This window comes from Phyllostomus hastatus, unplaced genomic scaffold (assembly GCF_019186645.2).
Source record: "Phyllostomus hastatus isolate PE091 unplaced genomic scaffold, TTU_PhHast_1.1 phas_scaffold_1066, whole genome shotgun sequence".
Lineage (NCBI taxonomy): Eukaryota > Metazoa > Chordata > Mammalia > Chiroptera > Phyllostomidae > Phyllostomus > Phyllostomus hastatus.
The window spans coordinates 3,566,665-3,589,472 of record NW_025334004.1 but is presented as its reverse complement, the minus strand read 5'-3'; the positions used below and the strand labels follow the sequence as shown (position 1 = coordinate 3,589,472).

Sequence of the window (22,808 nt, the reverse complement as noted above, 5' to 3'; positions counted from 1 at the left end):
TTCACTGGAAGATGGGGAAGAATGAAAGGCTGGAAGGTCCCAGAGGAGCCTTCCTCATGAGACCAATTAAGCAAGGAGGCACTCTGGTAGGGGGAGGAGGATTGTCCAACCCCCTGGAGGGTCGTAGTAGTTGGATGCATAGGCCAAGATTCAGGCCAGTGCTTTAGAGAGATTACCGACACATCGGCTCCAGTGTCTAAAATGCCTCTAAAGTCCTTTCCATTGATTTGGAGCTGACACTCCGGTCAGTCTAATTTAATGGCCCTCATCAAAAATACATCAGTGGATCCAAATCCAGAGGATCCCACGGCCCTTCTCCTGTAGGGAGGGCTGTCCAAAAGTTTGATAAGGAAGCAGAACAAGTTGCCCAATCCTGGTGCCAGAGGGTAGGTTAATAATCACTTTTTCTGTTTTTGCCATAACCTTTATTTCTCCCGTATAATCAGAATCGATTATTCCAGGAGCTACAAAAAAGTCCCCTCATGGTAAAACCGCTTCTTCCTAAAAGTAACCCGACCGTGCCCTCTGGCAAAGGCCCATATGTGCCAGTAGGTAGAGCCTGCATGCCCATCTCAGGGGTCAAGGTTACATGCTGGGAGAGGCAGAGGTCCAAGCCGGCGCTCCCTGGGGGTGGCTCGCTTAAGCTGGGAAACGTCTGGCCGCTGGATACTGGAGGTGAATCCAGCACGGGATTGCTCATTGCCCCGTATATTTGCTGCGGGGCCCGAGGCTGGCCCCTCCTCCCGTTTCCCTGTGACGGGAGGATGTTCCCCTCTCTATCTCTTTTGGAATGACACTCATTGGCCCAATGATTGCCTCTTTTGCATCGGGGACATAAACTAGGAGCCCGGGCCGAAGCTGGCTGTGCGGAACCTGAATTCTGAGGGGTACCTCCTCTGCATTGCCGAGCAATGTGGCCAAGCTTCCCACAATTATAGCAGCTCCCAGGCGGTCCGGGCTTCCTTCTCTTGTTATCTCTTCTAGAGGCCAAGAACTCATTAACTGTTTGTTTTTTTAAGGCTGCAGCTATAGTAAGGCCCTGAACATACCCAGGCCCAATGTCAGCGCACAACTTGATATAATCATTTAAGGTAGCGCGACCCTTCCACGGTCTCATGGCAGCCTGGCAGGCGGTATTGGCATTTTCAAAAGCCATCTCCTTGGCTACTATGGACGCAGCGTCAGTGTCTCCAATGACCCGCTGAGTGGCCGTCAAGAGCCGAGCTACAAAATCTTGGAATGGCTCATCAGGCCCCTGCCGAATTTTAGAGAGTTCCTCTCTTCGGACTCTTGATTTAGGTAGTCTCCTCCAGGCCGCAGTAGCAGCCCATCTGATGAAATCATATGCCGACGCCGGGTATAACAATTGGCGTTCAGCACCTGAATAATCTCCTGCCCCCCTGCAATTGTTCTGCAGTAAGGTTATCCCGGCGAGCTGCGTCTGTTCCTGCATAACCTACACACTGCTCATAATACTCCGCCAGCCATAAAAGATAGTCTCCCCCCTGTCAACACCGCCTTACATATGGTCTTCCAGTCATGAGGAGGTAAAACATTCCCAGCAATAGTCTCCATGGTAGCAATTGTGAAAGGAGCAGTAGCTCCGTATTGGGCACAGGCTAACTTAAGCTCCTTTAGTGCCTTATAGGAAATGGGCTCATAATCACGAATGTCAAGAACCTCTCCCTGATCATTCTGCCCCTGCCTTCTAATAATGGGAAACAATTGAGACTGCGGGAATCCCTCAAGGGGGTCCCCCGCTTGGCGCGCCTGTTGCAATGCTAATTGTAACGGAGAACTGTGCCTAGTAAATCCTGGTGGAGGGTTAAGCCGATGTCCTACACGGGCTATGAGCGGCACCCCAGCGGCAAACAGGGGGTCTGGAGGAGAGGGAGCTGAGGCTGGGGGCATTTGAACCTCCTGCTTACTAACCCTTTGAACTCGCTCATCCCTTAATTCTTTAAGCACAGACAATAATTCTTTCAGGGTTGGATCCGCCTCGCCGGCCGGCTTCTCATCCTCGGCCGAGGCGAGGAACACCTCCTGAGGGGGGTGATACGATGCTGCCTGCTCAGCAAGGTCCCCCCAATCAACTTCTGCTGGATCGGGAGCCCGCGATTTCTCCGATAAGTTCACTTCTGGCTGATCATACTTCAGCGGTTCCCATTTTAGGGGAGGTGCGGTCGGCGGAGGTGGTGGGGAATATAGATTCTCCGCCGGGCGAGCAGCACGGAGACTGCCCCGCGTGCTGCGCTCCCACTTGGCAAGCTCAGAATCCCCCCTTAAGCAGTCTCGAACAAGAGACCAAAGAGAGAACGCATCTACAGGTGTCTTCTCAGGGCCATTAGCTTGATAATGCTCTTTGATGCGCTCCCCCACTTTCTTCCACGTATCTATATTTATAGTCCCTTCTTCTGGAAACCACGGGCAGATCTGCTGAACGAAATCTACAAAGTGATGGATTTGCCCTTTCGACGTGGAAATTCCCCGTCCCCTCAATAGGGAACACAGTACCTGCTCAAAGAGTTCCCTCTCGGTAGAAAGCGAAACCCCCATTTCTACTAGCTCTCTTCGTCTACTCCCTGCTACTTTCGTTTTCTTTTTCTTTCGTGTACTTACCGGGCCCCTGTAGCAGCGGTCCTGTCAGGCTCTGCTGTCGTCAATCTCAGGACTCTGGTGGTCCCCCGAAGACCTCTGGTTCAGGCCCCACGTTCGGGCGCCACTTGCCGCGGCCAGCGAGGCAGTGGGTTCGAGACGCGCAGTGACGGACTGAAAAGAGAGAGCGGCCAGATGCTCTGGTGGCAAAAGGCAAGTTTATTGAAAACTCCTGTCATTATATAGTGAGATGTTCTAAAAATAGAATGCTTGCTACACGATGAGAGTCTTTGTTCAAGAAAGTTTACACACCCCTTCAGGTCACGTACAGAACATCCTGGTTTAGATTAACTCCAAGGACACGACGCACCGCCCCAAGGCGCCGGCACCTCCCCGTCCTTCTCTTGGGAACAATCCGATAACAAACAAGGCCGGGGTAGTGTCAGGTCACCTCCCCCGAGGCCAAGGAACAGGCCCAAGCATCATTCTCACAATGCAGGACCCTAACTCTTGACCCCTTCCTGGGGGCTTGGTTCCCCACAGTTGTTGTGAATCGTATTATTGAAGCTTTCAATTTCAGACAAATGTCTTAAACTATAAACAACTAATAAGGCAGGGACATATTATCTTATTATGTTTGGCATATTAGCTTAACTAACAAATAAATAAGTGGTTAGAAAAATCTGGGTCCTTATAAAACATTTAAAATTAATAGTGTGCTTCCTTTCATATTTCTCTGTAACTGCATGTGTTTGTATCTATCTGTGTGTTTACAAGAATCTGGGATTTTACTAGTTTGTAGCCCTTTTTCTCAGTATTACAGCATATGTAGTTTCCCATGTTTTTATATATTCAAAACCATGTTTTTAAAGAAGTTTTATATAGGTATATGAATAGCTATAATCTACTCAGTCCTCTGTTGTATACATCACTGTTTTTAATAACATTGAGGTAAACACATTTTAACCTGTATCTTAGGTTATAGGTTAGATAACCTAAGATAAATGTCTAGACCTGGAATATCTCTTTTAAAGGGCATAGTTTTAATTTGATATATTTTCAAACTCTATTCCAGTAAACCTACTACATTTCTACCAGTAATAACATTAAAGTGTGCTTGGTTACACTCGTGCCAAGTGTAGACATTTAACATTTTAAAAAAGCAGTTCCCAACAAATAGAGTGGCATCTCATTTTAATTTGTACTTGAATGTGGAAGAGTTAAACATTATTTTATATGTTTTATATAAATATAAACAGTTTATGTTTTATATAAACATATAAACATTTTATATGTTTATTGGACTTCCGTATTTCTGTTCAAGGATTCTATTAAGACTGGGAATATTTTCTCTTTGGATTATCATTTAATTATGTCTTAAAGACTTTATATAATAAAATTATCAAACTTTCATCTTTCATAGGTGTTAAAAATTTGTTCACTATTGTTATTTTATATTGTTTTTAACATACAAGTTGTAATGTTTGTGCATTCCGTTTTTCTTCTCAGTTCTACCTTTTATTTTTATGCTTAGAAATGCCTTCTTAGACTATATATGTTCACCTGTATTTTCTTCTAGTTCTTTTTTTTTAAAAGATTTTATTTATTTATTTATTTATTTTTAGAGAGGGAAGGGAGGGAGAAAGAGATAGAGAAACATCAATGTGCGGTTGCTGGGGGTCATGGCCTGCAACCCAGGCATGTACCCTGACTGGGAATTGAACCTGCAACACTTTGGTTCGCAGCCCGGGCTCAATCCACTGAGCTATGCCAGCCAGGGCTTCTTCTAGTTCTTTTATTGAATATAGGTAATATTAATCCATCACCAGTTTAATGCATGGTGATTTCTTCATGATGTGGACAGAAAGTAGGACTTATAATTTGTAAATGTTTTCATTATAAGTGGCTACCATTGTCAACTTTCTTATTAGTTCTTATAGCTATTGTTTCCCTAGAGTTTACTAGGTAAACTTTTTAATCTACAATTCAGTGCAACTTAATTATTTTTTTAATAGTTCAGACTTCTCATTGCTTTTTGTTGTTTCACTGAGAATTTCCAGGACCATGTTGGGGGCGCGGAACAGTGGTAATCTTTATATCCCTTAGAGCATTTATAATGTGTTATGACATAAAACATTATTTACTGAAGAGCTGAGTGATCCAAAGTGTTTCGGTGAATTAAGTATCTTTCATCTTCATAAATCTGAAATGTAGACGTTATCATTCCCATTTCACAGATGGAGAAACTGAAATTCAAAAAGATACATAAACACAAAGCCCAAGGGCTAGTTTAAGAAAAAAAACTTTCTTGATTCCAAAATCTTTTTCTATGATGTGAATAGCGGCCATTAAGGCACTGGAGGGAGGCTCGCTGGAATGTCCCCTCGGATCCCTACTTTCAGACTTAGAATATTGAGAGCAAAGGCCCTAGCAAGCAGTGACAGCTACCCTGCAGGCACGTTGGGCTGGGTCTCCGCAGTGGTCAGCACCAGCCCAGTGTAGAGGCGGACTGTCACACTAACCTATACGATTTCCAGGCTTTTCTAAGCGAGGGCCGGGCGGGAGTTTGCAGCTTAATCTACCGGCGCCAGCGGGGTTTTACACGCCGGCTCCCGGCTCCCGGCCCTCCAACCGAGGGGAAAGCGCAAGTTTGCAGCTCGGTACTGGGCAGACTTGCCTCTCAGCTCCGGTCGCCTCCTCTCTGCCCCCTGCAGGCCGGCCGGCGGGACTGCTCAGGGGACAGTGCTACCTCGGTCTCAGCCGCCTGGTCAAAAATTGCAGGCCGTGCAGGGTCGCCGCGAAGACAGCGGCCATGGCGCGGGTGCTGATCGTGGGCGCGGGGCTAACAGGAAGCTTGTGCGCTGCGCTGCTAAGGAAGGAGGCGGCCGGTCCTTTACATCTTGTTGTGTGGGACAAAGCTGGGGACTCAGGTGGGTCGACTAACGGCCAAACGCCGGAAAGGAAGCCAGCGCGGACGCCGGTTTCTGAGGTAGCACGGGCCTCACCCAGAAAAGTCCGGGGAAAACGCAGCTAGTTCAGCCCCGGCGCGGTCCGGCCCTCGCAGTGCGCGCCTGGTCACGTGATCGGAGACTGAGCGGGGTGGAGGGTGGAGGCCGCGACCCCGGCTAGGTTGGCTGCGGTGTGCCAGTACGCACCAGGCCCCAGCGGCTTGGAAGTGATCCTGACCGGAGTTTGCCGAGCTTGGGCCTACCGCTGTCGCCGATAAATATTTTCATCTCGGCCTGCCTGTGCCTTTGCAGTTTTCTCCAAATTATGTGGATCCCAAAAAACGCATTGACCAAGACCTAATGAAGATGTAGTTTACAGGATCCAGTTATTCCCATGAATCCTGACTCAGAGAGTGAAAGCATTCACTGGTTGATTCATTCTGACATTTCATTCATTATTTTATTCATTCATTCCTTTCATTCAAATTAGTAGCTGTACGCACCACAGTACTGAACACTGCTGTGTTATTCATGTGTCATTCTTTAAAAAATCACACAGTGACCAAACTTTCTTTTAACTGTTTTCTACCAATGTTGGATGACAAAAACTTCAACTTCAAAAAACAATGTTTTCTAACATAGATGTAAGGTAACCCATTTGGGGTAAGATGGGGTGAGTGGCATCGATTGCAAAAGGGTATTCTAATGCAGAGACATTTGCTGTGGATTAATTCAAGGGGGAAGAATGACCACCGCCAGCAGCCCTCAGAACCCACAGAGCACGGTCGACCTGGGTGCCCAGTACATCACGCGCACTCCTCACTATGCCAAAAAGCACCACAGGTGAGTTAGGTGAGGGGTGGAATCAGTCTTACTAGCGGTATGATGTAAAAATAAACTATCCATACCTCACAGGGTTAAACTTTGCTTCTTATAATATAGTGAAATTATTTTGATATTATTTGTGATGGTTTCAGCATTAAAAGGTTTACCTGGTAAAATGGGAAAACTGTAATACATGCCTCAGAGTGTTGTTGTGAAGGTCAAATGAGATGTTAGATGGAACAGAGAAATGGCCCAGTAAGTATGAATCGCTCTGTTGGTGCCGAGGAAGATGAAATAGCTGTGTTGGAAGTAAATGCTAACCAACTTAAATAAAACTAGTGTACTGAATAACTTCCGGTTCATCTTCACCAACTTATTTATTTATTTGGAAATGTACAAGAAAATAGGCCTTCAATTAATGTCAGCAGAAGATTTATGGATTCTCAAAACATTTCTGTTCTTCCCCCGAATTATGTTTTATTAGCACAAAACATGCGTCGAGTTGATCATATGACAACTTCTGGTTATTATTTAATATTATAATCTCTAAGAATTCTTGTGAGAGAATATGGTATGTTAGAGCTAATTATAGCATATAATTATGTTATATATATTGATTTATTTCAGTTTTTATGACGAACTGTTAGCTCTTGGCATTTTGAAGCCTCTGACCTCTCCTATCGAAGGAATGGTGGTGAAAGACGGAGACCGGAACTTTGTGGCTCCTCAAGGAATTTCTTCAATTATTAAACATTACTTGAAAGAATCAGGTGGGAATAGGATTTTCTCTGCCTTCTTTTAAAATTAGCATTTTAAAATAAAAATTATACACATAATTAAATATTAATACTGTAAAGAAAATTATAAATAGATATTTCCCTATTCAATATTCAATAGCTAGTTTTCTTCCCCTAATCATTAATAACAGCTTCCAATGTATGCTTCCAGAAAAGTGTTTATGCACCTATCTATTAATCTACATGGCTGTCTCTATTTATCTATTCATATATGTTTATATTTATCCTTTTTTTAAACTTTAGATTTTAGATTTATTTAGGGCTGTTTGCATGTGTTTGTAGAATATTTAGTTTAACAGATGACAAGATATCTCCTTCTCATTGAGGCCCTGGCCTAAATATATTTTCTTTACTCATAGAGCAAGAGGATAACATTAAACACGAAACCTTTTGATTTGCGTCGTTGAACAATGATCTACACAGGGCATCCTTCAAAAGCTACAATTAAGGACCCACTTAGCCTTTCAGCAATACAGGCCCAGGTCTTCTGGCCTATTTGCTTGGCATTCATGTTTTATGCCTTGAAAGTTCTTTTGGATTGCATCCTTGGAGCTTGCATCAATTTTATTTTTTGGAGGTGGTGCTAGTTCTGGTGCCTGCAAAAAAGCAGACAAACAAATAAAAATGGCATTTCCTCTTTTCTGGGTTCCTTGATTTCAAAGCTTGGATCAAGGAAAGCATAGTGAGAAGCTTCCTCAGGAAGCATTCCCACAAAATGTTTAAAAGGAATGGTAATAGCTACACCAACATCTCCAACCAAGAATCAAGTTCTCTTTGCCTTCCTCAGTGATGCATTTTTTGTCTGCACAGAGACAAAAAATGACAGAGACAAAAAATGACAGCCTTCTTTCTTTTCTTGATTTCTTCTAGTGTGGAACACTTCCTATCTTTCATGTCATAAAAATGCAACATACTTCATCAGCCACTTGCACTCCCAAGGCCATCTCCAATTCAGCATTGGTTGCAAGGGCATGGTGGGTGGGGGGAAGCAGGATGAGGAATTGGGGGGGAGTTGTCGACCTGTCTAATGAGCATCCTTCTCAAAGCCACAGAACCAAGTGACATGTTTATATTTATTGTTTTGAAAAATATATGCTTATGGGACTTTTTACATAAACCACTCTATAACGTGTTTGGACTATGTTGATAATAAATCTATCTCTATTCTCTCTCTCTAAAGCAGTGCATTTAGTTAGACATTGTTTACATTTCCTCAGGTTTTGTCTGATCAATTCTGAACTGCTGCACCCTAAAACCTGTTTGTAGGAAGTTATGGTAGAAAAATGGATATAGATTTTCTCTATCAAATAGAGGAAGGCCAGGAAGAAGGTTGAGTAAACATATATCACAAACATATTGGCTTTTATAAAATTTTAAACTTTAATATTCTGATATCTTTATAGCTATTTACATATTTTAAAATTTTTTATTAAACATTATGTGCTGGAGAAACAGTGGTAAATAAGCGATGTGGTTCCTACTTTTGTTAACAGAGAGGAAAGACTAATTATGTATATACACAAAGTCACTTAATAAATGCTAAGAAGGAATGAGAGCCTTATGAGAGAACATATAAGAAGATCTAACTGGTTGCAGAGGTATGAGAGGGGAGATGGGTCAAAGAAAGTGTCACTGACCAACTGCTGTTTTCATGAGTACCTGAAAGGTAAGCAAGAAGAAACTAGGCCAAGATATGAGTGGTGATAATTCCATGCAGTGCACACATGAAATTGGAACTGTTCTGATGTTAGGATCAAGTTGGTATGCTCGAGGAACTAGAGAAGGTCATCGTGACTGGAGAGTAGCGAATGAGGAAGAAAGTGATGAGATGAAGTTCAAGACTAAGACAGGGGCCAGATCATAAGGGGCTTTGTAAGCAATATTAAAGATTTTATACTTTGTCTTATGTGCAGTGGGCAGTCTCTGAAGAATATTAGATTGTCAAATAAAAAATGACAACAGCCAACACAACAATAGCCTTCCAGTGTGAATGAATCAAAATTATACCTGTATTTTTGTTGGGTTGGCAAAACATAGGATATATTATTTGGTGTGCTGCAGAATTTTAGTAATTAGTATGTGTGTGCCATGAGATGAAAAAGGCTGAAAATTGCTGCCTAAAATGAGCATTGATTATATACCTGGTATGTGGCAAGGACTGTACTGTAGAGGCTATATGCTATATACAGAAACAAAACGGACTTAATTACAGAGTAGAAGGGAAGAAAATATTAATCAAATACCTATTCAAATAATTACTAAAATACCTTTGGGCTAAGTGCAAAGACGAAAAATGCAATAAGAGGATATTCTAGATTGTGTTTCTGTTAATTTCTTCTTAATTAAGGTAGTTGATCCATTGATAAGGACTTGGATTTCTCTTACAGAGATTTTTTTCAGGTTTAATAGGGAATAATAATTCCTTTAATAGGGGATATTGCTCTTTCTTGCTGTTACTACAGAAAAGAATTAACACCTTTACTAAAATGTATACTTGCTTTATAATGATAATGAGTTCAAAGTCAGATGTAGCTTTAAATTATGGCATGGCATTTCCAGCTCTGTTTCCTTACCTGTGAAATTAATTGGTATAATGTGTATCAAGTGCTTTGTGTAGTCTCACCATGTAGCTGATGCTTAATAAAATATAGCTATTATTATTGATTGTAACCATATTTTTCCCCAGAGCAGGCATTGATAGGTAGGTCCAGGAGTGCCAGAAGGAGAGGAATTCCCACTTAATGAGAATAAAAGTAAAGAAAGTGAACCTCAGGGGACGTAGAGGACAAATTCTACCATCTATTCACCCAGGCGGACCCAATTGGTCACTCTTCTCTCCCCCTTTATTCACAAGGAAAATTCTGCTTATGTGAACATGATTTTGCTTTTGGAACAGGTGCTGATATCTGTTTCAGACAATGTGTGACCCAGATCAACCTGAGAAATGACAAGTGGGAAGTCTCCAAGGAAACAGGCTCCCCTGAGCAGTTTGATATTGTTGTCCTCACGATGCCCGTTCCTCAGATTCTGCAGCTTGAAGGTGACATTGCAAACTGTGAGTCTCAGCCTGTGCTGTTTACTTCTGGGAATGGGATTTCTTTGGAAGCATGAATTCAGCTTAACTCTCTTAGCAAAGGGTCTAATAGTATGGATCCTATTGATTCAAATTTTTACAAACATAAGATGGCCTGGTTCATGGTATTAGCCTTTGTCAGACTGAAACCCTTAACCAGTTAAAAGTTGAATAATTTTCTTATTGGTCTTGCCTTTAAGATGTAAATAATTTTGATGGATATGCAGTAGTTTGGCCTGTAAGAATAGCAGTCTTCTTGTGGGCAACCTGGAGAAAAGATGGTTTTTATGACAGCATTAATTATGTGAACCCCTGGCCAACCTCATGTCTGATTGCTCTTGAGTAAGAGTCTCATGTTCTTCCCTGCTTGGGATCTGTTGGCTCACCTTTTACCTGGCTTCTCCCCTGCCTTTTTTCAAAAACAGCTTTAAGATGTAATTCTCATACCATGTAATTCATTCATTTAAAATACACATTTCTCCCTGGCTTGCGTAGCTCAGTGGCTTGAGCGTGGGCTGTGAACCAAAGTGTCACAGGTTCGATTCCCAGTCAGGGTACATGCCTGGGTTTCAGGCCATGACCCCCAGCAACCACACATTGATGTTTCTCTCTCTCTTTCTCCCTCCATTCCCCCTCTAAAAATAAATAAAAATAAAATCTTTAAAAAATATATACATTCCAGTGATATTTAATATATTCACCAATATATGCCACCATTCCCACTCTCAATTTTGGGCTATTTTAATAACCCCAAAAGAAAATCCATATCCTAAAGCCCTTGCCTCCATCCCTCTGTCCTCTAACCCTAAATGAATGAACTGTCACCCACTTTCTGTCTCTAGATTTCCCTGTTACCTGGATTCCTAAGAAAAGCTTTTCTGTGGATCTGCTTTGCCTCTACCTATGCTAGGTTTCACTGATTTTTCTCCTGTCTTTCATTCTGTCTGACTGAGCCTGACATATCAAAGTCATTGACTTCTAGAGGACACCTCATCTTGCCTTGAAGCCCATGAGTTATAATAAAGCAGAGCCTGGCGATGGTGGGCAAGACTTTCGGTCATGTGGGAAGGGCAGTGGATATGACATGCCTGGAGCTTTTGACTTTGTTGCCTGACTAAAATTGACAATGGATTTGGTTGAAAAATGGCCTTCGATGCCACTATTAGAAAGAAAACTGGTAATAAGTGTGGTGTATCTATCATAGATTTAGAACTGTAATAGAAATTGTTCTTTGAGGAAGAAAATAGCTGCTTGTTAGATCTTGAAAGTAATTAGCTTTTCTTTAAATACCAGTTCTACCAGACAGTAACAATATATCAGTACCTTCTTTGCTAGTGCAGTGTGCGGTAATGATATAGAAGTGATTGGAATATTTATTATATAGCTATGGGCAAATTAGAAAAGTAATTTCAACGATCTCTGTCATGAGCCTACTTCTAGTCTGTTGCCAAAGTCACTTAAAAGTAGGATGATTTATTGTCATGGCGTCTGCAATAATTGGATAAATTTGGAGACTGTTAAATAATGTGCTGGAACATTTTACTAAAACACAGTTATTGGTCAATGTATTCAGTTGTGCTGTTAGTTACATATTCCACTTTTTAAAAGCTACAATAGTTTTGTATGTAAGAAGAGATCCTTCAGCATTGCAATTTGAAAGTACTTATAAGTATTTGTATTAGCGACGTATGAAACATAACACCTCGTATGTGTTTAAGGGCCTTCCAAATAATAATTTTATTTAGATCTTCCATATCCTTTTTTTTGAGTACTTGAACTATATTGGACTGAGAGAGATAACTTAATTCTCTTACTGTAATTGTATTTCTTTATATCTTTCCAGAGCTTTGGGGGCAATTTCTGCTTCATGATTTTTGATACCATTTTATTTGATTCATAATATATCTTCATTAAATTTATATGCTACATCCTTTTTTACTGTAAGTCTTTCAGAGATGCTTTATTTTGGAAGACACCTTTTTTAAAATTTGTTCATCTTTGACTCCAGTAATTTCATAAAGATGTGTAATAGTTGTGTGTCAGTTTTGCATGGAGCATGCCATCCATTGTTTTACTTAAAAATTTGGCTTTCCCCTTATTGTCAACTAAGTTTTCTTCTGATACTTGAAGAATTATTTCTGGCACATTTATTAGGATCTCAGCGTATCTTAAAAAACACAGAGTATCTCCCTCCCATAACTGGCATTTTGTGTGAACTCACTTTCAACTTCGGTCTTTGCATTACTTTTTGACTTTCTCTAAAAAGCCTTCTCTCCATGTCACCCATGCAGTTTTCAAAGTGTTCTTTTTGCTATCTTGAGATACTTTCTTAAAGAGGTCGTATAATTCTTCACTGTTTTCAGGTCATTGCCTAAGTGTTTGTTGAACTACTCTGCTTCCTGAAAAATTTTTCGATGTGCGTTTCTCATCAGCTCATTTTTTAGGTTCTGTTATGTTTTGTTGTCTTTCTCCTTTTCTCTGCATAGGTCCCTCTCTTATCATTAGTCATCTTTAAATGGGGCTATTTCTGTCAATTTTGTGAAGGATAGTATTGTCCAGAAAGCCAGACATTTCAGTTAAAATATGTTCCCTCAGAACACTTTCTGTATAAATTTTGCAAATACTTACCTGTGAACAATTGAATGCTAGTGATTATTAATGTAATAATATAGTTATTAACAGGAAAAGATTTCAAAATATTTTAAACTGAAAAATAAAAAGATGCATCTATATTTTTTCAGTTTGGGTTGAAAAATATTTTTCAACTAAATTTTGACAGAAACACTTTAACATTTTTTATTGTTTAAAGATGATTTTTATATTTTTCTTTACAATTTTTTGAATAGTCATAACTTTAAAAATAAAGATAGTTTAGTCTTATTATTAAAAAGGATAATGTTGATGTAATCTGAAAAAACATATCATGCTGGAAAAGAAATAGATTTTTTTCTTTTTTAGTGGAGCAATAATATCACAGAATATGTAGGCTCTTCGTGATGAAAAAGTTTAAGAATCATTGACTTGGTACAATTGATTGATGGTTAGGGTGTTTTGGGTGTTGAATTATCTCAATTCAGAATTGGACCCCATGCAAACAATTCTGTTTGCTTTCTTGTTATGAAATAACCCACTCTGGCAGTAAACAGTTAACAGAATGTCCTAACAAAGATGACACATGCCTATGGTTAGAAAAGAAAGGAGTTAAGAAGATCTGCTTTCTCTTTACCTTATAAGTTTCAGTAATGACTTAAGTATGAAGAATAAGTTAATCCCTTCTCTCTTTGTTTCTGGAGAGTTTATAATATACTCTTACAATATACTCTTGTTTGATTTTAGACAGTTTGAATTTCTGTGAAGAGATATCTGTTTATAAAGCCATTCATTGCCATCTAGTGGATCCCAGTATATATTGCAGTTCCCTTCTGAATTTTTATTTTTGTTTATTTTTAAAATTGTAATTTTAAAAATAATTGTTTATTTTTTAAAAAATTTGTTTATTTATAAAAAATTGTTTATTTTTATTGTATTTTTTCATTACCATTTATCCCCCTTGTACCTCATCCACTTCCACCCACCCATCTTCTCCCCTCAAGCATCACACTGTTGTACGTGTTCAATACATGTCCAAGAGTTTTTTGTGTTTTTTTGATCCCTCATCTTCCACCTCCTACCCCCACTGCTGTCAGCCTGCTCTTTATATGTGACTCTGCCTCTATTTCGCTTGTTAGTTTAGTTTGTTCATTAGATTCCACATATGGTATTTGTCTTTCTCTGACTGGCTCATTTCACTTAGCATAATGGTCTTCAGGTCCACCCATGCTGTCACAAAGGGTAAACTTTTCTTCATTTTTACAGCTGAGTAGTATTTCATTATGTAAATATACCATTGTTGTTTTATCCATTCATCTACTGATGGTCACTTGGACTGCTTCCACATCTTGGGTTGTGAATAACACTGCAATGAATATAGGGGTGCTTATATTCTTTTGAACTAGTTTTTCAGGTTTCTTTGGATAAATTCCCAGAAGTGGAATCACTGGATTTTAAGGCAGCGATTAATTTTTTGAGGTAACTCCATACTACTTTCCACAGTGGCAACACCAATCTGTATTCCCATCAACAGTACAAAGGGTTTCTCTTTTTCCACATCCTCGCCAGCACTTATTGTTTGTTCATTTATTGATGGTAACCATTCTGACGGGTGTGAGGTGATATCTCATTGTGGTTTTAATTTGCATTTCTCTGATGATAAGTGATGTTGAGCATCTTTTCATATGTGTATTAGCCACCTGTATGTCCTCTTTGTAGAAGTATCTATTTAGATCCTTTGCCCATTTTTTAATTGGATTGTTTGGGTTTTTTGGTATGAGTTTCATAAGTTCATTTAAATTTTGGATATTAAACCTTTATCAGATGTATCAGCAAGTATGTTCTCCTATTTAGTGGTTTGTCTTTGTATTTTGATGATGGTTTCCTTTGCTATGAGAAAAGCAATCTGTAGATTCAGTGCAATTCCTATCAATATACCAATGATGTATTTCACAGGACTAGAACAAATATTTCAAAAACTTATATGAAACCACAAAAGACCCCAAATAGCAATAGCCATCTTGAGAAAGAAGAACAAAGTTTGAGGAATCATGCTACCTGATATCATACTGTACTATCAGGCCATAGTAATCAAAACATCATGGTACTGGCATAAAAATAGACACATTGATCAATAGAACAGAATGGAGAGCCCAGAAATAAACCCACACCTTTATTTGACAGAGGAAGCAAGCATGTACAATGGGCTGAAGATAGTTTATTCAATAAATAGAGTTAGGAAAATTAGATACATGCAGAAAAATGAGACTAGACCACCTTCTTATACCCCAAAGAAGAGTAAATTCAAACTGGATTAAAGACTTAAATGTTAGACCCTAAACCATAAAAATCCTAGAAGAAAACATAGGCAGTAAAATCTTGGATGTTGTTTGTAGCCATATTTTTTTTCTGATATATTTCCTCAAGTAAGGGAAACAAAAGAAAAAAACAAGCAACTGGAACTTCATCTGTCTGAATTTCTAAACTAGAAAGGAATGTGAAGGTGATTAAAACACAGAACATATATAAAGCTATAACTATAATATAATTCACAAAACCCCATAATATCACAGGGAAATAAATTTAGGCCTATTCTAATTAATTTACCCAAAAGTGCATAGCGAGGTAGAGACAGAGCTGGGGCTGTGTTACAAGTCTTATATTCATACAAACTCTGAGCAGTCCCATGTCTTTGGCTTTTTTTGTACTTTTCATTCTATATCTATCTCTTTTTCTAAATCATGTCCAGTTTTTAGGATCTACGTATGTACCATCTCTTAATTGAAAGACTTCCCTTTTGGTTACGGCACTGTGGTCTGGATTTCCTCCTAACTCTTCCTTCTCCCTATTTTGTTTTCTGTGGAAGAAACAAAACTACTTTTTTTTTGGGGGGGGGGGCTGCAATTACTTGTTACTTTTATTACCTTCTCCAAGTTGGAAGACCAGGGAAGCTTTATGGACCATATAGTGAATCTCTTATAATTCACAATTCACCCTCTGGTTCTATAACGGTGTTCTTCTTCTATGTATTAACCTTACAAAAGTCATCTCATTTAATCCTCACCCAACACCATACATAGTTATATTCCCTATGCTCTATTTACATCCCTGTGATTGTTTTGTAACTACCAATTTATACTTCTTAATCTCTTCACCTTTTTTACTTAGCCCCCTAAACCTGCTCCCATCTGGCAACCATCAGTTTGTTCTCTGTACCTATGAGTTTGTTTCTGTTTTGTGTGTTCATTTATTTTGTTTTTTGGATTCCACATATGAGGAAAATCATATGGTATTTGTATTTCTCTGTCTGATTTATTTTACTTAGCATAATAGCTTCCAAGTCCATCCATGTTGTTTCAAATGGTACAATATCATTCTTTTTTATGGCTAATATTTCATTGTATATATATACCACATTTTCTTTATTCATTCACCTATCAATGGACACTGAGGATGCTTTCATATTTTGGTTATTGTAAATAATTCTGCAATGAACATAGGGATACATATTTTTTTTTCTTATACCATACACAAGAATAAACTCAAAATGGATTAAAGACTTACATGTAAGACCCCAAACCATAAAACTTCTAAAAGAAAACATGGACAGTAAACTCATGGACATTGCTCTTAGTAATTTTTTTTTATGTCTCCTTGAGCAGGAGAAACAAAAGAAAAAATAAACAAATGGGACTACATCAAACTAAAATGTTTTTACACAGCAAAGGAAACCATTAATGAAACAAAAAGACAACCTGCTAGATGCAAGAAGATATTTGCTATTGATACATCTGATAAGAGGTTGATATCCAAAATATATCAAGAACGCATACAATTTAACATCCCAAAACAATTTGATTAGTGAGCAAAGGACCTGAATGGGCATCTCTCAAAAGAGGATATACAGATGGCCAATAGACACATGAAAAGATGTTCAATGTTGCTAATCATCAGAGAAACACAAATTAAAATCACAACAAGGTATCACCTCATACCTGTCAAAATGGCTATCATCAATAAAGCAACAACAAAAAAAATAAATCAACAAACAAGTATTGCCAAAGATGTGGAGAAAGGGGAATGCTTGTGTACTGTTGGTGGGATTACAAATGGGCACAGCCACTGTGAAAAACGATACCTAGATTCCTCTAAATTAAATTAAATTAGAACTACCAAATGACCCAGTAATCCCACTTCTGGGTATTTCTCCTACTAACTCTTGATCACGAAACATGCCTAATAAAAACTACTAGTTAAAAACATATAAGGGTCACTTTTGAGAAGACTTTGATTCCTAGGCTTTGGTAGGGCCAGGAATCTTGTATTGCTAACACAAAGCCCATGGGAATGATTGCTTCCCCAGTTAGGCCTGTTTGAGACATTCTGCCCTGCAATAACACTCATCAGATTTTATTGTGATGCTTATTTTTCAGTAAGTGGCTTCCCCACTAAGTCATAAAATCCATGTGGAAAGGGGCCTTATAAGCCATTCTGTCCCCACCCGGAATCAAGTACCGTGTCACAGCCAGATCCATGCATTAGTAGTATTTTTCAATTAATATCTGCTGAATGAATGAGCATCTGTTTTGTTTTATTTACCAATTTGATTATATGCTCCTTGAGGTCAGATAATCATAGACTCTACCAGTCCTGGCTTGATGCATGGTTCACAATGCTAGGGTAAAAAGGTGAACCTTGGATGGATCATGGAATTTAGGACTACAAGGAACCTTGCGGCTCATTGCTTTTTCCATTCTGATATTGGAGATGAGGAATTTAAGACATGATCTGCCTTATACATAGTCACACTATTTATTAGGGGCCATACAGGCAAGAGTATGGTCAAGAGAAAAGACATCTTTCAAATGTTGTCTTGATTTCATGTTTCTCACATGAGCTCTTCATCAGGCTGCAAGGGAAGATCTGGGCCTGAAATCCACACAGCTGACTTCCCTGCCACAGTTCTTCCATTTCCTGCTAGCACAGTAACGGAGGTAGTAGAGAGGATGTTGAGTGAACATTGCAAAATAAAACTGGTGGCATATGGTCGGTGATCTCGAGTAATGAGGTGCCTGGAAGGTTTCTTTCCCTGTACCAAACTGCCTCCCACCCAGAGATCCTCAGGTTTTCTCCCACACACCCTTGGATTAAAGGAATGCACATTTTAAAGGTCTCCTAGCTAATATGTTTCCTTTATAGTTGGGTATGCTTTCTCATATCCTTAAAACAAGAGTGCTGTTTGTTTTTTTTTCCTCATAAAGGAAGAGAGAAACTAGGTCTGGTGCCTGCCTCTCCCTGTGAGTGCCGCTCCTGTCCCTGTGTAGGCTCAGGTGCATTCTCACTTCTACCAGATGAATTAATAGAGGTGAGAATGTTATTCATCTGAGCAAAAAGATGTCAGTATAGCTCCAGGGGAAAAATGGGCCAGTTATACTCTGCCTTACGCCCTGCCACCCCTGTCCCTACTCTACTAACTTTGGATCAAAGGCCTTTGGCAAGAATATGAATGAGAGCCATAGTCAGGTCTATGCTGATCGTGTGGCCACAGATCAGAGGAGTCTCAAAGAGGAACTGAGAGGCAAGAAGAGTGATCCAGTTTGGTCTCCTTTCTTCAGAAATCCTTGTCTACTGTGTATTTGTATCCAAGATACTGTGTGATATTTGATATTTGTGGAGATCATGAATAGTTTAAAAGTTTCAGTAAATTCACAGTTGGTGTGTTTTTAATGAACTATGAAAGGTTCTGGGGGGGTATATTTCTAAATTTCTAAAGATGCCCTAGTAAATAACCACTTTCTCAGTAGTTACTTATGTACCATGCCTCCGCTGTCCTCACTTCAGTGCTGGAACAAGCAAAACAAAGCTCCTCACACTTCCCCTCATCTGCCATCCTTTCTAACATCTGGCTACATACTCTGGCTTCAGATATCCTACCTCCCAATTTGCAGCTTAATTGCTGTCCTTAAGATATGTAAAATTGTTCAGTTCCTCCTTTCTTCTAATATTATTTATTTTTTCAATTTTACTTTTATTTCAGTTAATGGAGTTTATTGATGAAAAATTTGAAAGTAAAAATAAAATAAAATCCACTCATAATTCTAGCCCCATAAATACTAACCCAGTGAATACACATTTCAGATATTTTTTGAGGTAGAAATAAAAATATATTTTCCGTTTTCAAACTTTATAACATTTTAGGAATATCTTCCCAATGCTAATGAATGCTCATGGGTGTCATTATTTTTACTACATAGTGTTCTATTTTTGGATTTACGTTAATGTATTAAAATGGTTCTATGGACATTTTAGGTTTCTAGTTTTATAAAGTATTGCTTTGACACTGCAAAGCTGAAACAGATTTTCTCTTCTAAACCCCTTTCCTCATGGCCAGTTATTTTACTATAGAGTAGAATCAGGCCCTCTCGATGGTTTTTGTTTTAAGCCTTCTCGGCTAATCTATCTTTTAGTTTTTCTCTGCATGCTTTAGAGTCAGGTTTCATTAAAAACTACTGTTGAAATATTGATTTGAATTACATTTAATTTAAGCATTAACATAGGGAGATTTAATGTCTATACCATAGTACACCTTCCCATCCAAGGAAATGAAATAGTTCATTTATTTAGGTATTTTTATGTCCTTCAGTAAAATTGTATACCTTATATCTAAAGATATTATATAATTTTATTGGACTTATTATGAACTCTTTTATGATATTTGTGGAGATTTTGAATAATACCTCCTGTGTTATCTTATGTTTACTTAGGTGTTTCCAGAGGCTACCATGTAGCTGAGTTTTTTTTAAATATATTTTTTCTTTTTTGTATTGTTCAAGTACAGTTGTCTCCATTTCTCCCCACTTCCTCCCCCCCAACCCCAGCCATGCCCACCTCACTCCCTCCATCCTACCCCCTTTGGTTTTGTCCATGTGTCCTTTATAGCTCCTATAGTCCTGTATAGGAGTTTTTAAATTCAACAAGAAAATCTTCTATGTTTTGATAGGATAATTTAATCCTTTTACAGTTACTGAAAAAACAACTATTTTGTTTCTAACATTTCCATTGATGTCTATTAGTTAGTTTGCTTCATTCCCCCCACTTTTTGACTGTTTTCTTATATTTGCCAATTGTTTCAAGTTTCTTTTATTTCCTTCTTCATTTACTTATAAGATCTACAGTTCTTTGGCACTCCATTAATGGTTATCTTCTTATTTATTAAAACATATTTAGCCCTGGCTGGTGTGACTCAGAGGGTTGAGTGCCAACCTGCAAAGCAAGGGGTCACCAAGTTCGATTCTCAGTCAGGGCACATGTCTGGGTTGCAGGCCAGGTCCCTGGTAGAGGGCATGTGAGATGCAACCACACACTGATGTTTCTCTCCCTCTCTGTCTCTTCCTTCCCCTCCAAAAATAATTAAAATAAAATCTTAAAAAAACCCACATTTAAACCTGTTTCATCCACTCCCTATCCCTCCCCACATCATACTACAAATATTTTTTAAATGCCTATCGTACTAGATGTTGTTGGGCAAGTCAAAAAATCTTAAGTAGTTCTCTCCTCCTCTCCCAAAATATTTTCTTCATTACTTTAAATGACAAATGTGATTAGTAATCTTATAGCAAATGAAACAATCTGAAGTTTAATTAATCATGCATTCCATGTCCCGTTGTCCTTCTCTGCCCCCCAGAGGTAATTTATGTTAATTAGTGAGGTAATTAGTGAGTGCTCTTCCACATTTGCTCCAAGCATAAGGATGTCTTCTAAACGTGTTGAAGACATGTTTTGAAGTTTGCTTTTTACATTGACATTTCTCCAGGTAAATATATATATAATTTATTTATATTTAACAGCTCCATAATCTTTCATAATTTGGAAGTAACAGGATTTAGTTTTATATCTCTTATTATTTATTGATGGACAGTTGTGTGCTCTTCAGTTTTTTTCTTATTCCTATTTATTGCTATATTGGGTGATAAAGTACCAAAATTGAAATTTTTAGATAAAAAAGACTTGTATGTTTTAATAGATATTGTCATATTAGTTTCCAAAAATTTTATGATGATTCTCATTCTTAATTTTTGAGAATACCTTTTTTTGATATTGTATATTCAATAGCACTAGATATTTTTAAGATTTTATTAATCTTTTAAGATTTCTGCTAAAGTGATCAATGAAAACAGGTGCATTGATCTTGCTTTAATTTGCACTTCCCTAGACTAAAAGTGAGACTGAGCCTCTTTTCATACGTTTATTCGCCATTTAGATTTCTTCTTTGTGAATGTCTGGGTCACTCCCATGGCTGCTTCTCTAGTGGGCACTGTGTGTGTTAGGAGCGTTTTACATGTGAGATACTACTTTTTGTATATTGCATTACAGCTATTTCCCAGACAACTATTTATTTGTCTTTTGCTTTCATTTACGTTGTTTGCCATCATTTCTTTAAAAAATGTTTTCAGTCAATTAGGTCTATGTTTACTTTTACAGATGCTGGATTTCCTGACTTGCCAAGGACTATTTATTTCCCTCACTCTACAGTCATATAAATATTCTACTTGTATTTTATAGTGTATATATATTTAAGTATATTTTAGTTCTTATACTTTTAAATCTTTATCCTATCTGTAACATGTGTTTTATAAAGTATGAAATAAGGATCTAGCTCCTTGGGGTGTTTCCCCCCACAGTGATACCAATGTTATCAGCACCATTTATCTAATAAGAGATTCTTTTCCCACTAAATTAAAATTCCTCACTCGCCATATGTTAAATTCCATATATACTTGCATCTGTTGCTGGGTATCTGTTCTGTTTCATTTATTTATTCCCGTGCTGATACCATCACTATTGCCTTTATAGTCACTTTGTAGTTATAACTCATTTTTAAGGGGACAATATGGAATGGACACATGAGAAATCTTTATTTTTTTCCTGGAACTGCCCTCAAACTTTCCTGTGTTGAACTTCATGTTTTTCTAGAGAGTGAGTACCTTAATAACATCTTGTTGTTTGCTACAAGGTTCTAGTCACGTTTGACTGTTGGAATAGTCTCATTTTGTTTTTTGCTAAAAAGTTCTAGTCACTTTTGACCATTGGAATAGTCTCATTTTGTTTTTTAAGACTTAGTCATGTTTATTTTTCAACTCCAGTCTGAATTCAGAGCTCATTCCTTCCACCTAATGCCAGGTAAATCTGTCTATAGTATCAGAGGCTGTGGGCAGAGTGGATTATGGGGTCTGTTTTTATACACACACCCCTTAGACACCCTTTGAATATCTACTCACTCCTCCCTTCAAACTACATTCCCTTGGAGACATTGATTGCTCCTGTTAATGGCTTCTTGTTGGTGGCTTTGGCCTTCCTATTGTTCATTCCTGTTATCTGATGCTTGGTGATGGTTTTACATGTAGTCAGTCATGTATTTTCTTGGCCCAGTGAACAGATTTCAGCTTCTCACTGAACCTCTCTGGGGCTGTTAACAAGGCCTTCACCTGGCCTAGAGGCAGAAATGTTTGTTGTAGACAGCCTACTAGCAAAGCTTTGCCCCAGCCCCTGTGGGTTCTGCAGTTCAGCAACCACCTAGTTAGCAAACAACGTCTCAGTCACCCCTTCTTGGAACTTTCTCCTGAGGGTTTGCTTCTGAATCATTCCCTAGAGGTCTCTTAGGAAGGAGAATTATGGTACCCCTCTCCCCTACTCAGGATTTAGAGGAGATAGCTTCTCTCCAGGAATGTGATATTCCTACCAAAGCTGAGCTTTCACATACCTTTGATTCTTCCTCCTATATTGACCAGGCAGCGCGTGAGGCTCAGAGCAGTAAGGCCAGCTCTTGCTGGCAATTTCTCAGAATTCTGAGGGCAGTTGGCTAGGTTCTCTTCCTGGTAGTTTCTTGAGCTTCAAATTCAGGATCATTATTGCTTTTTGTCCCCAACTTTACACAGGGCCAGGATAATAGGGAAAAATACCATATCAGTTTTAATGTCTGAA

At 38.7% G+C, this 22,808-nt stretch overlaps 1 protein-coding gene and 1 pseudogene across 1 annotated transcript in view; one reads left to right on the top strand and one right to left on the bottom strand.

Moving 5' to 3' along the window:
• The first annotated feature begins 5,317 nt into the window (after positions 1 to 5,317).
• Positions 5,318 to 22,808, top strand: part of RNLS (renalase, FAD dependent amine oxidase) — a 252,989-nt gene continuing 235,498 nt past the window's right edge. The window contains exons 1-4 of the mRNA XM_045854200.1: positions 5,318 to 5,525; positions 6,281 to 6,386; positions 6,996 to 7,138; positions 10,062 to 10,220. Of these exons, the coding sequence (XP_045710156.1) occupies positions 5,408 to 5,525; positions 6,281 to 6,386; positions 6,996 to 7,138; positions 10,062 to 10,220 (526 nt within the window). The 5' untranslated portion in view covers positions 5,318 to 5,407. The remainder of the gene's footprint in view (positions 5,526 to 6,280; positions 6,387 to 6,995; positions 7,139 to 10,061; positions 10,221 to 22,808) is intronic.
• LOC123828821 lies at positions 7,581 to 8,109 on the bottom strand (annotated as a pseudogene).